Consider the following 13465-nt stretch of genomic DNA (forward strand, 5'->3'; position numbering starts at 1 on the left):
GGGCTCCACCTGTGCCCCAGGACTTCTGCACCATTAGTGAAGAAAGCCCTAGATGCACTCCAGGCAGCATGGGAGAGGGAAAGAGTGCTGACTATCACAGATGAAGTCCACTCAATTTTAGCTGAATTATTTTAAGTTTTCTCCAGAGCAAGGGGGCCAATTTCAAACTCAAACAAGTCTACTCTAATTGACTGTTACATATTAGAAAGAAAGCAAAGTCAAAATTCACTATTACTTGATCTGAAGTGTGGGACTGCAAAAGCTAATGTAGTCTTTGACTCTTAATGTTTAAACTCTTGATCCACAGCATATTACTTTTTTACATGCTCAAAAACATAAAGTGTCCATAAGAATCTCCAAGTGGAGATCTCTCCTGTAGCCTGCTGGCGTTGGCTTCTTGGCATCCCCCAGCAAAGAAAGCCTTGTCAATCATTTCCAGATCGGTAGGTATCACTGCCACTAAGGGAATTGTTACAGCTGGATTTCAGGCAGAAAAAAGCAATTAGGTAAAGTTAGAGTCTAAAGCTTCTGCCCCTACCAACTTTAACCTCCCTCCCCCACCCACATTTTTTCTGGAAAGGATGCACATTTGAATAGTCTATGATCTGAGTTTATCCATGCTTTTTCAGGATAAGCTCAGATTTCTTCAGCTTTAATAAAGACCTTATGTTTCTAAGCATCTTATAGATAATAGTATTTAATGGGCATTCACATAAAAAATATAATTTTTAAAGAAGTCTTTCAGATATATATAAGCATAAAAATGCTGTTTACTGAATACTGAACATTTCAAAATACGGTCTAGAATTTTTGAAATGTCTTTCTATTTCTGTCTATCAGCATGAGAAAAATGCCAATCCTGAAGTAGTTTCATTTTGTGTGCAAACTTACAGTTATTTTATAGCCAGCCTACCTCCTCAAAGCTCAGGACTGCTCTCCAGCTAGAGTAATCTCCTCAGGGCTTCAGTAAAATAAAAATATACATCTTTCTATGGGTCATCTACTGTCAGAGTGAAGAAAAAAAAAGTGAAATGGCTGCACATACTGTATTGATTGCTACTTTCTGCAAAGTGCAAGATCTTGTAGCAACTGAAAAGGAATGTGGTAAAGTACTTTTTGCACACATATACTCCTATTTTACGCAGGCACCTCCATAAAAGTAGAAGGTAAAAAACCACAAATTCAATTTTCCTCGCTAATTTTTTAGATAGTGTCTTTATTGCTCTATTTGGAGCAGTTACTTCAAAGTTTCCTCAAAAGTAAAGTACAGTTACTCTGCATCAGCAACAATTCCTATTATATTTTTCAAGCATTCTACACTTTTTGAGAAGGATCCAACTAAAATCAGTAAAAATCTTCCAGCAATATCCACAGTTCAAGGCCATTAGTCTTTTAGCATTCATTCAAATGACTTTTCTACCATTCTTCTCATCTGCTTTTTATTTAATCATGATCGAAATGTGGTTCTGTTGAAGGTGGAGGCTTGATTTGCCACATACTTTAACAGCATACCAGATGCGCTCAGCAAAGCAGGCCAGACTGTACATACGTGCTGCGGGAAAGCAGGGTGCCGTAACTCTGTGTATGCTCCTTTAGCCCAGTGCCCTTTCAAGGTGAACTGCTCCTGGTAAAAATGTCCCAAATAAATTCTATGAGCACAGTCTCTACAGGTCTCACCTGCCTATCTCTAGCTTCAAGAAGAGGTCAGGATAGAAGAGAAACAATTCTTAGTCCCTTCTGCTTGCTGCATGGCCAGAAAAGCATCAGATAACATCTAACGTTGCATGTGTAACTGGGTAATTAGAACGAATTTTCTCCGTGTCCTGTTTTCCTCTCTCTTGAAAATTAATGCCACAATACATAGATAGCTAGTTCCAAGTAGGCAATGGCTATGTGGAAGGAAGAACAGGAAACAATGTTAAAATAATATTTGTATTATCCTGCCTTTTTAGTGCCTCCTGGCTAGCCACTGCATCAAGTGAAAACACTAAAATAGAGGCAGTAGGACAATCTTTTTTTAAACTTCCCCCAAATACAGAGTTTGAACTTCTAAAATGATCCTTTAATGGCTGGTTAGCACTGCCACTGCATTTCAAGAGATACGTAAATCAGGTCAACCAGTCTTTTTCCCTGTAAAAAAAAGAAAAAGTTCATTACTTAGCAATTCTATAGCGTGAATCATTTCAATAGAGCCTTTGGGAAATATCTCCAAACTCACAAGCTGAACTCAAATAGATCCCATTGGGAAAGGCAGATCTTTGTATCTTAATAAGCCTGCCTTTATATATATATATATATATATACATACATACAGACATACACATTTTTATCTCTTGGCTTTCCAAAGGAGAAAAGCATAGCAGTACCTTGCTAGTGTGCAGATAGTAAAAAAACAAACTGGCCCTGACTCTCATAGAGGACATTTTGGATGGAGAAATATTTTCTTTCTAAGATCCTTTCCCTCTTTTGTACTCCTCAACTCAATCTTTAACTAGCTCTTGTTTGCTGTGAATTACATATTCAGACCTAGTATAAGTGGTTGCAGCTCTTCTGCAGTCAAAGAACTTGCACCTGTCTGCATTAGGGCTGAAACTGAAATGTGATTTCTAGCAGGGTTTCATCATTGTATAATTAAACGCTAACCATGTTGCATGAAAATAACATAAAGACTGAGTCCCTGTGAGAGTTCACTCTAAATCAAGCAAATTTTGAGTCAGGCTGCAAAGCCTGACAAACCTTACCCCACATCTTTTTAAAGCTGATAGCAAAGCCACCATAGAAACTAGCAGAGTACAATCAGGTCCTAAACACATACCCAGAAATGGATTTCAGCTCTAGAGTTCTGAACCTAGGACCTTGAATTTGTCAAATATTCAGTGACCCTGTTAAAAACAAATCTCATCCTCTTTAAAAAAAGAAAAAAAAATCTTTGCTGAATTTGACAGTTGAGTTCTAGCCCCTTCCATATTTCTTTGTCAGGTTTCAGGTCATGAACCTGACCCAGGTTTGAGTTTTCTGGTTCTACTACACAGTCTTGGAAAGGAAAGTTTAACTGTTATCCCTGCCCCCCCAAACCCAGCCCTTCTCCAGACTTTCTGTTTGGTTGCAAATTTTTTGTAGTCTGGAGAAGCATGTGATCTACAAAGACAGCAGAGAGCAAATATACACAGCTATGTGGATGGGGGAGGCAGGTAATCCAGATGAGCAATAGAGCATGATATTCACCTTTCTGTGCCCGCTGTTTCTTCTTTTTATTTTAGACTTGGATTGCTGAAAGTGATGAGGGTGGAGTGGAGAAACGGTATGGGCTTAGAGTTATGTTTGAAACACATCCTAAAAGGAGGAGCCCACAAAAGGATGATGAGTTAGAGAGGGAAAATGTTCCAGATCCAGGATCTGGCATAAACCTGTGAGTAGGCAATAAGATGGCACGGACATTTGGCAGAATACCGCAATGAGGAATAAAATTAAAGGCATGCTGGACAGGAACCAAGCTGAGTGAGTCCATGAATGTAAAGATGACGAACGCTGAAGTAAGGACAGGGGCTTGAAAAAGGGCGGGAATAGGCTAAAGCAGAAAGCAGCGTATGGAAGACTTCCAAAGCAGCTTTTGAACAGACTGAAGAGGGAGTGATGGCAGAAAAGTCACTCAAGCTCTCAGTTTCACTGTCTGTAAAATGAGAATGATAAGAGCTGCCTAACTCAGAGGTCCCTGTTGCAAGCCCAAATTCACCCTTGCAAAGAATGCTAATGTGTTTAGTTTATATTCTGTGAGCCAAATGCAAAACCCAGGCATTTAATTCCATTAGAACCTAAGGGAATAAGCCCACTTCAGTGTGGATTTGTAAATGTAAAATGCAATTACTATATGTTATAGGACTGTGATTGTAAACGATTCTTCCTGAGAAACTTTTTTTTTTATTCGTGTACATAACAAAGGAGTTTTTAAGCCATGTATAAACTAGAGGTAATAGCCAATTTCTGGACTAACCTCACACAGTCAGTGAGCTAACTTCAAAAAGAAAGATGCGGTTATACTGTCTGCTAAAGGTAAGTCTCTAAGTAATAATTCATTTGATTATTTTTTTCCTATAAGATCAGTGTTCAGACTTAGCTCCATAATGAGCACACTTGCACTGGCTCTCTGTCAGATTCCTTGTGGCATAAGAGAATATGTTCCCTGGTAAGAGGCAAGGATGGAAAAATATGCTTGGGGGTGGTGGGGGGTCCACTAACAAGTGCTTTCACTCCCAGCAGCACTTTCTTAAAAGTAACTCTGTAGGTGGACATTATCTGCAGAAAAATTCTTCATAGACACTATTTCACCCTGTCCTTGTTTATTTTCTGACAAGCAGCTCTACTCCTACCACTCTTCCAGCCTGTACAGTGTCAGAGGTGTTCCTGGCTGTATAGGCAACAGAGAGGTGCGAGTCCATATCCATACAGGCAGGGACCAAGGGCAAGCAGTATGCTGATTTGGCTTTATGGATCTCCTACATTAACTTGACATCAGCAACAGCTTCTCTTTCAGGAAGCCAATGGCACATAGCTGCACAGTCATTAGGATTTTAAATCCCAGTTTCTCTTCAGTGACTGACAGGGGGGTTTTTAATGAGGTCTCATTGACCTCATGGCATTCAGATGGTGCTGTGGAAAGGAGGGGAGGCTTCTTAAAGCATAAATCCCTACAGGACACAGATGTTTAGATGTTTCTGGAAATCCTGCTAGCAGACTGCCTGCATGTTGTAGTGCTGGAAGCCTTTTGAAAACCATCAGTGGCTCAAAGCTTCAGTGTTGGGGCGACAACTTTCAATGGGCCATGTGCTTATATATCACTAGTGGACTATTCAGCATATCATCCTGTGCAGCAAACATCTCTCCAAGTAGATGGGATGGTGCAAGTCTCATGTTCAGACTATACAACTAGGATATTACTTGAGTAAAAAAGGAAACCTGAACAACAACTAGGTAGAAATATGTCTTTATCCTTCACTGGAAAGAGCTTTAAACCACAAAAAAATCTATTTTGCACTAGTAAAAAGAAAAATACCTGTGCCCTTATAAGGCAAATCTTAGCTGTAAATCTTAACTATATTTTTCCTCTACTATTCTTCTTAGGACATTTTAAAATTTCTTGCATTTTTAATGCATGTCAGCATTTTTCAAATTTTCAAATAATATTCTTTTGAAGGGTATAACCTGAAAAAGAAATGTAAACAACATACAGCATTTTTAAGTTCTCCTGTTTCTAACGTTAATTTCTGTCATAATATCAAAATACTTAGTTTTAGTATTAATATGCCTACTCCTGGAGTAATGTACATGTATGAATAGCTGAGCTATTGTCTTTAAGTTCCTGGAACTACTAGCTATAGGAAAAGGTGGTACACTAAGGGTTGAAAATCTGTCAGCAAATAGAAATCCCAGAAGTACTTTTTTTAAAACCTCATTGTTTTGGTGGCTTGACTTATGATCCTTGAATATTCTATCCAGTATTCAGCGACTCTTCTGTATTTTAAAAGTACAGGCAAATGACTTCCCTACACTGCCAGCATGTTCCACTGGTCGGAAAGTAGAAAGAATTACATTCACGATAAAGAATATTAGTAAAAATTTTCTGGAGAATAGTTCAATAGCTGCTATCACTGCAGACTCCTTGATGGAAAACCCAGTGCCAGCAGATACCGACCGCTGGCCCAAGGTATAAGCATGGACATACGCCTGCCATAGAGTTTCCTCACACAGCAACTGAGTGAGCTGGAGAAAAATTTAACAGAACTAATTGGGAAATCTGAAGTTCATCCACCAAGCTAATGAACACAGGTGTCCCAGAGCAAGGTCTAAATCTGAAAAATAACTGCTTTTTGGCACGTCTGTGGTTGTTATTGAGGAGGTGAGGAAAATCTCTCTGCAAGGGGGATATGGCTTTTAAAAACATTTCAGGAAGGTAGCATTTGACTTTGAAAGCATCAAAGCAATACCACTGACAGAAAACCGTCTTCCCTTCCCTAGTCACAGGGTGTAGGAGAAAAAATCTCCAGGTGACAACAGCCACCAGCTCTGCTCTGTGCCTTTGGTGCACACCTGACACAGGTGCTGGGGGCCATTCCTTCATATTTACCCAGGCAATTCTACATATTTGTGCTAAAAGAATATACTAGATCCCCTGTATCACAGTTGCAATATGTTAGTGAGGGATATTTTGCGTCGAGAAAACCTGACCAAAAAGCCCAAGGAGACAGGTCGATAACTGCCATCAGAAAGGTCAACAATTTTTAGCGGTTGTTGTTTATGACTGGTTTTAAAGTGGGGATGGAGAATTTGTCCAATAACAGCTCTGCCTTGTCTGGAAGCAAGATGCTAAGACCCATTGAGGGGTATGGAAATTGATTCAGCAATGACCTTTTCTGAAACTCTCCATGTCCTTGATGACCCCTTTAAATGAAAACATTTGCGTGCTCGAAAGGACTGGAGCCGCTTTTCCAGGTGTGCCTACTGAGGTGTGCTTTTAAGTTCTTGACATTTTACTTACTGTAGGGATGTTTTTCTTCAAAGGGTGAATGGTGCTGGTGCCTTGTCGTATTTTCAGTCTGACTGGCATTCCTCACTCCTCTCTGAAGAGCTGTGACTTGTGTGGCTCAGATCTCACTTCTGTCAGAGCAGCATTAGCCAAGTAGTCATTTTCCTCTTATTTTCCACAGCTAAATTAAAAGGAGGGGCATATACAGCTTTTTTCCTTAGCTTCTCAGACGTCACTTTACAGAGTAAATAGTGAAAGTGAAAGGTTTCCTCATATATGTGCACTGAAGCAGGTTTATCTGTCAAATGAACATGAACGCTGGATTCTCCCAGTGATGTGGGAGCGTGTGGTCGATGTGCTAGGATCATGTAACGTGAGGCTGGTGTTGCCACTCTCTGCAGCCTGAGAATGACAGGGCACGCGGAAAAAGAGCACGGCAAAGGCTGTTGAGCCTTTGAAGCCAGTGAAGCAGCCTCTGGGAAAGGTCAGCCACAGCTACCACAGAGTATATGCTATCTGGCTGCATAACTGGGAAGGAAGGGAGAGAAAAAAGGGAAAATGACGGCTCAAAAATTTAATTTTGCCCCATGTACGTGCTTCTACCAGCCTATCCTGAAAGCCATTGACTGCTTTCATGCTTAGCGATAATAGCCTCGTTCCAAGAGCATTATTTGTATCTGGAGTTAACATTGATTTTTTTTTTTTTTAACCTTCCCTTGTAGAATCCTTTGGTTAATTTGTTTTTAAAATGTTGTACAGTAATTACTTTCTTTAAATGAATCATCTGACAAACTAGCTCTTCATCAAACTTGTTGCTTAATCTGCTGTTTCTCTTTTAACCTGGACCTTACAATAAATTCTAAGCTTGACTGTAAGTCATCAGTAGAACATGGGAGAAGGGAAACTGTTTACTAAGTTGCTAGATTTCATTAAGTGTACATGGATGAAAACATAATAGCTCAGAACAGCCTGATTTCTTCTGCTGCTTTGTTTGTGAACTTACAGTGATGCTGATTTGTAAACAAATTCAACTCATTTTACACACATAGGTTCCAAGGCAAAAATCAAGTTCAAATATGTAGCAAATCAAACTTTTCACAATGCAACTATACCATCTTCACTTAAAGTAAGTAGCAATTTCCTCCATAAACTGTCTTGTGGGCTTTGTTCATAGGCAGCATATCACCACTCCTTGTGCTTATTTTAGGGTTTAATTGGGAGAAAATACAACCAAATGAACATTTTGAGACCTCTGAAGAATGACTTTAGTGGTCTCATAACTGTTCACCAGCCTAGGGCTGGAGGAGCACTAGCTTTCAGAGACACTAAACAGTGCTCTACTTAGCATCTCCAGTTAGCTGAACTAAACTTCACATATAAAATTAAGGACCTCTTGACCACCTGTCCTGTTCTAACACAGACCTATCCAGAGTGTCTCACCAGCAAATTAAAGCATGTGGCATGTAACCAAACTTATTTTTAAAGGCTTTATCACTATGCTAACATATACAAAAAAAAAAAAAATAGAAAATATATTGAAATGGTACCAAAATATCGATTAGACAGATGAATTTCACAGAGAGCTATCTGAATACATTTGAAGTGTATGCAATGGTGCATATGTAGTTTAGATTAGTTTGCTTAGCAAACACATCCACTTGAAACTTTCCCTCTTTCCATCACATTTCCTTTCTCTCCAGTTCTTCTCTCTGCCCAGTGAGGTTCTACTCTTTTTATTAGGAGACCAAGCAAAATTCTGCTAATCAAGTATAAAAAGCTCCTGTATATACATCAATTAAGATTAATCTCCATTTAACAGGTAACTAATCAGATGTCTGTAAAAAGTTCTAGTCTTAAAATGAGAAAGCACTTGTGTTTGAAGACATGCATAGGACATGAAGACTACCTCAAGGGTGATTGAGAAAAGTTATTTTAAGTGCAAGTTTCAGAAAAACAAAAAGTAATACAGGCATAGCACAATAATAGTTTCCAAGATGGAGAAGATTTTTGCCCGGATCAAAGGGTAAGAGACTCGTCCTACTGGAAGTGGAGAGAGAAGGTGGTCACCCTGTCTTACCAAAAGTTACCTCCAGCTATATTCAGTGGCTTCTGAATAGATGTTCTGCTAATTCTAGTAGGCAACCAAACAAAATGCAACAGCTGTATCTTGCTGGCCCAAGACCAAGCTGGTATTATGGCTGACTGAAAATACTTGTCTTCCTCAGATGAAAAGAGGGAAGGTAAATTTTTTTTAACCAAAAGAGAGATAAACTTGTTGGTATAATCATTGTCATGAGGAATTTTAGGATCTGAATGACCTATGTAACTAAAATGCAAGTCTGAAGTACATATAGTAAATGAGCAAGTTGCTTAAGTCATGATAAGGTATTGTTATATGTGGGTTTGAGAGATAATCTAATGCAGCATATTCAAGAGTAGCTAGAGAAGTAGATTACATTACCAGTTTGGGTTTGATGGCTTCCAGTGTTTTCATTGCTGAGTTAAAATTCAAAACAGGTTTTAATTCCACTGTGTTTCCATTTCCTGATTGTCAGCTAATGACTGCACTGTTCCTGTATTGGTGACATCAAAATTGCAAGAGGTTGCGGTACATTAGCTGAATACGTTTTGATACTCAGAAAATATAAAGTGATATGTAGGGCTTGAATTTCACATGGGGAAATGCGAAAATATGTAACTGAGAAATCCAAAGTATTCTCTAGTGACTTGCACTAAATGAGTAAATTATACTTGCAAAATCAAGTACTGAAGCTGGAGATTGCTGTTTAAAGGAGCTATTTTTTTTCAAATTAGCTGTGTTTGTTATGCATTCATCAAATCCCAGTGCTCCTAGACAGTCTGAATGTGTTGTTGGCATAATAAAGTCTCTAGAGGCTAGAGGGAGTAGACATCCCAGTATAAGTGGGACAGCCTGTTGACTTGAAACACAGCCACCTTCCCCATCTCAAAATATATGCCAAAGCATTTCATAATGATCCCAAAATTAAAATTGGTTCTTTACACGTCCTCTTTTGGAAAACTAGCTTCCAGGTTAAAGAAGAGCTCAGACTCGCATCATCTGTTTAGAAAGAAGCAAGAAGCATATGCAATTTCAGTTTAAAAGACAGAAAATAAGCTCTGGCAAATTCAGCAGAACTCAGAGAAAAGAGCAGTTGCCCCACTAGAACTGCACATAGCTGTGCATGTCCAGCCTTCAGCACAGAACGGGCTGGGACACTGCTTTATTCACACAGATCAAAGCAGAGGTTGAAAGGAGAGTTTAGAAATATGGCAGCAAGTTGAGAGTCATTGCACTTAGAGACAGCACTGTCCTTGTATGGAGACTTTCAAACCAGTGCCATGATGGTACTGGTGGACATTACACCACTGGAGACACTACCTCCCTTGATACAGCGCAGAGGTGAAATATTCTGTGGGAGCAGTGAATTGGCTCAGCTGTGTTCTGTATCACCAAATCCAGCTGTTTGGGATACAAACTCATTCAGCAATGAGCTTTGAAAAATGAAAAATGTTCACCTGTCCCTCAGCAAACTGAGAAATGGCCAAGAGCATTGCCCAGGTTTTAAATAAAAGACAAAGCTCTTCTAAGACAAAGCCCTTCAATGGAAACTTTCAGCTCATTTCTACTCGAAAGCAATCAGAAATCAAGCTGCTAAGTCACTTCTGATTGTGGAATGTGTACTACCAAGATTTGTAGAAACACTTCAGAAAACATCTCCAACACATCCAAGTTTCATCTCCAAATATAAATTAGATTGGGCCAGGGGGAACAACATCAATGAATATCACTACTTTTCTTACTTGGGAACTCAGTAAAAGTTTTCACAAGCATTTAAATTTACTTTAAAAGGCCTGAATAATAAACATGCATCATCTCACAGATGTTTGTCTAAGCAGCATTCATAATATTGAGTTAACCTACAGTGACATTGTAGATAAAAACTAATGATCCAATATGCTTTTGCTTTAGTGCTTTTAACAGTGATTTTAAGTGTTTTCCTTTATGAACACTCAGTTTATTATTGCTCATAATCTATTTTTCTCTTTTTATGTACAGTGATGAAGAGGTGAATAGTATTTCTCATTTATCTCTGTTTCAACAGGAGGGATATTCGAAACTGTGGAAAATGAACCTGTTAATGTTGAAGAATTGGCTTTCAAGTTTGCAGTCACCAACATTAATAGAAACAGAACACTGATGCCTAACACCACGTTAACCTATGACATCCAGAGAATTAACCTTTTTGATAGTTTTGAAGCCTCAAGAAGAGGTAATTATCTCAATTACTGTTTCAGTAACATACATGTTCTATACTGCTTCTTCCCAGCCTCATCTCCTGCTTTTGCTCCAATCGTAACATGTATTCATATAAATGGTAAACTAAAACTTACCTTTCAAAGTTATTTGAACTAAGAACCAGGCTGAACTTGGACTTGTCATCTAGTTTCTGATAAAACACCTACATCCTGTCTGCATGCTAAGAGCCCCAGATGGAAGGTGGCAAGTCCAACTGACTTTTCTTTCCAAAAAATAGATTTGCCACCTGGAATTCTGAGGAAAATGTTCACTGACTAACAGGGAGCACGGTGGGATGTCACAACCCATAATTAGCACACATGCACAGATATCCATTATTCATAACAAATGATTTCTATTGCACTTCAAAGCACAGAGGCCAGTAGTCTCTCTGTCCTGAAATATTAACACTTCAGCGGGTTAGAGACAGAACTACAATTATTCTGTTATAAATAAGTGTAAGAACTGGAGTGGACAAGATTGGAATTTTTGCCTGTTCTTTTATATCCCCCAGAGGGAAAATTATGGTCCAATTTACTTGCATCTAATTTACTTGCAGACCAAAAAAAAAGGGGGGGGGGAGAATTCACAACTATCCTTAAAGTACAGTGCATTTCTTCACCTCCAGGAGGTGAACTTGAAGTTTGCTAACATTTTATATATAGCAGTCTGGTTCCTGGGATTATGGGCTGTGCACATAATCTGACACAAACAAAACTGGGAAAAGACCCATAAATCTCTAAGACATTGCAGATGTTCTTTGCAGTTCATTATAATATCCATTACTGTAAATGGTGCAAGATATGCTTGCTATAAGGCAAATGAAGGTTGGAAAATAAACATGCTTCACATCATGAATTCCGCTAGAACACTGGTGAGCTGCTGCCTTCCAAATATCTAAGTTATTAAATTTTTCTCGTAGCAATTAAGTTTCTTACTAAAGTAAAAAAAAGGAGGACAGTTTCAAACAAAAATGATAGATTTTAATTATATTTACTGCATTGTTCTTCAAATATCAAATATTTGCTGGAATTATATGCTATAAAAAGTCAGATATGCTGGATTTATAATCCATATAATCCAGACTGAGGCAGGATTTTATATTTCTGTGATCCTTTAAGAAGGCTTCTGAATTAAACCTTGAAATCCTGTGCATTTTATGCTGTCTGTAAAACACTCATTTTTAGGCTGACAACAGAAAGTAATTGATTTTCTGTCACATTCTATTACTTTCACAGAGCTAAATATTAATTTTTAAAAGCTCAGATCATTGTAAATGCTTGGATACTTAGTATTTCAGCCAATTACAGTAATTTCAAGATTTCCCACAAAGAGCTATGTCACAAAGAGTACAGCATAGCAACTCAGTGCAAGGCTTTGTCCCAGTTCATAAAGACCTTATTAGAAACATTTGAAGTAGATTTTACTAAAGTGCAAAAGTAATTAATATTACTTTGTCTTAGGTCAGTTAGCCTGAGAAGACATGGGAGGGAGAGACAAATGAAATGTAACTTAAAGGAAGGATTCTTTTGCTAGAAATATTAACTACAATGGCTAGAGTGTAGGTACAAGGAGAAAGAAACCTTTGGCCCAACGTGCATTATACTGTTTATTGATAATAGATACTAACATCTGACTGATTTGGAAAGGTATTAAAATACCAGTGTATGTTGGCTCTTCATTTCTCTGTGTTTTACTGAGGGCTCTGGGTTTTACCCCTTGTTTTGTAAACACAGATTATGAAGTACCATGAATCACAGTGCCCTTTACAATCTATAGTACTTCAATAACCTGAAGTTAAAGCAACTCACATTGGTAATAATTTGCCAGTCACAAAGGGAATCTTTTTAGTGTCTATTGCAACTCCATGAACATATTCCCTGACATTCTGCTATGAAACTTAATTCATGTGACATCCCTTTGGCAAGCCYGTAGTCAGAAAGCTCCTGGTTTCTCCAGAATAATGCCACTCTGAGAAAGGCAATGTAGGATGAATCAGTGTGATTTGAAGGTAATGAGCAGAGAATTTTCTTTYTTTTTTTTTTTTTGCAAGGTGGTTCTAAGATACAATGCTAATCAGTAAAACCATTTTCAGGTACCATTTTCAAGTCTTTCAGTACATTTAGGAGCAACTTGGTTACCCGTTCTCACTTTGAAATGGTGGGGATATATGGAGAATACATTTTTTTGGTAAACATCACAGAGGTTACCTGCTTTTGCAGACTAACAGCTTCTCTCCCTTCCCCAGCATGTGATCAGCTTGCTCTTGGTGTAGCTGCTCTGTTTGGACCATCCCACAGCTCCTCGGTCAGCGCAGTGCAGTCCATATGCAACGCACTTGAAGTCCCACATATACAGACCCGATGGAAGCACCCTACAGTGGATAACAAAGATGCATTTTATATTAACCTCTATCCAGACTATGCAGCCATCAGCAGAGCAGTTTTGGATCTTGTACTATATTACAACTGGAAAATAGTAACAGTAGTATATGAAGACAGCACAGGTATGTAGTACTGGCGCATTGCAAGTCATTTACTTTTATTTCTGAATATGTATAAATAAATTCTGTGAAAGACAGTGCATGTGATAGTTCAGTTTGGTATACTTTCTGCACCTTTCCCTAG

The 13465-nt window shown here is 38.5% G+C and overlaps 1 protein-coding gene across 1 annotated transcript in view; it reads left to right on the top strand.

The window, feature by feature from the left end:
* Positions 1–10724: 10724 nt before the first annotated feature.
* The window catches only part of GRIK1 (glutamate ionotropic receptor kainate type subunit 1), an 81577-nt gene continuing 78836 nt past the window's right edge, over positions 10725–13465 (top strand). Inside the window, exons 1-2 of the mRNA XM_026077616.1 lie at positions 10725–10812; positions 13087–13344. Of these exons, the coding sequence (XP_025933401.1) occupies positions 10740–10812; positions 13087–13344 (331 nt within the window). The 5' untranslated portion in view covers positions 10725–10739. The remainder of the gene's footprint in view (positions 10813–13086; positions 13345–13465) is intronic.

The sequence above is a fragment of the Apteryx rowi genome, unplaced genomic scaffold (assembly GCF_003343035.1).
Source record: "Apteryx rowi isolate R43461 unplaced genomic scaffold, aptRow1 scaffold_46, whole genome shotgun sequence".
NCBI lineage: Eukaryota > Metazoa > Chordata > Aves > Apterygiformes > Apterygidae > Apteryx > Apteryx rowi.